This window comes from Myotis brandtii, unplaced genomic scaffold (genome assembly GCF_000412655.1).
Source record: "Myotis brandtii unplaced genomic scaffold, ASM41265v1 scaffold600, whole genome shotgun sequence".
NCBI classification, from domain to species: Eukaryota; Metazoa; Chordata; class Mammalia; order Chiroptera; family Vespertilionidae; genus Myotis; species Myotis brandtii.
In genome coordinates, this window is record NW_005370273.1 from 1075321 (window position 1) to 1076085 (window position 765).

A 765-nucleotide genomic window follows, 5' to 3' on the forward strand; every position below is an offset into this window, starting at 1 on the left:
CCTCCTCCCCGCCTCCACATGGGCTCCCGCCTCCTCCCTGCCTCCACATGGTGCTCCCGCCTCCTCCTCACCCCCACATGGTGCTCCCGCTCCTCCTTGCCCCCACGCCCTGCTCCCCAGCTTTGTGCTCACCCCACCTGGGGGGCACCTCACCGTTCCTGCAGAAGCGGCCCTCCCAGCCCTGGTTGCAGTCACAGCGGAAGTCACCTATGCCATCGATACACGTGCCGTGGCCGCAGCAGGGGCTGTCGCACGGGTGCTCCTCGGGGGGCTGGACCGTGCACTGGTCCCCATCTGTGACATGGGGTTTGGGAGATGTCACTGGTGCCACCAACCCCATCTCTGTCCCCACAGCGGCCGAGAGACCCAGGTGAACGGGCACCCAGCCAGGAGTCGGGAGCACTCACCGAGGTACTTGGACCAGAAGGCCAGCTGTGGAGAGAAGGGTTCGCATCAGGGGCCGCCAGCCCAGCTGTGTATGTGGGGAGCCCACGGGCGCCTCCCGGGTCTGGTCCAGGTGGGGCTCGGCAGCCTCTAGCGGCCAGGGGAGAGGAGGGCTTCCAAACAAAGGGGTCAGCCCTGCTTGTCACCAGCGCTGGGACAGCTGCACCCAGAGGAAGGGCAGCCCTTCCTGCCCCTGCTGGCCCCGCACCTGGAAGCCTGCTCCCTGGACCATCTGCTAACACAGCGGCCTCTACAACCAAAGGGGCCGGATGCTCTGCCTGCTCCCAGCCTGCCACGCTCCCCTGGCTTTTCTGCAGCACC

General features: G+C 67.3%; 1 protein-coding gene across 1 annotated transcript in view; it reads right to left on the reverse strand.

Annotated features, from left to right (window-relative positions):
* Positions 1 to 438, reverse strand: part of PROC (protein C (inactivator of coagulation factors Va and VIIIa)) — a gene marked incomplete at its 5' end in the record, with an annotated part of 7703 nt that extends 7265 nt beyond the window's left edge. Inside the window, 2 exons of the mRNA XM_014550392.1 lie at positions 154 to 294; positions 408 to 438. Of these exons, the coding sequence (XP_014405878.1) occupies positions 154 to 294; positions 408 to 438 (172 nt within the window). The remainder of the gene's footprint in view (positions 1 to 153; positions 295 to 407) is intronic.
* Between the last annotated feature and the right edge of the window lie 327 nt (positions 439 to 765).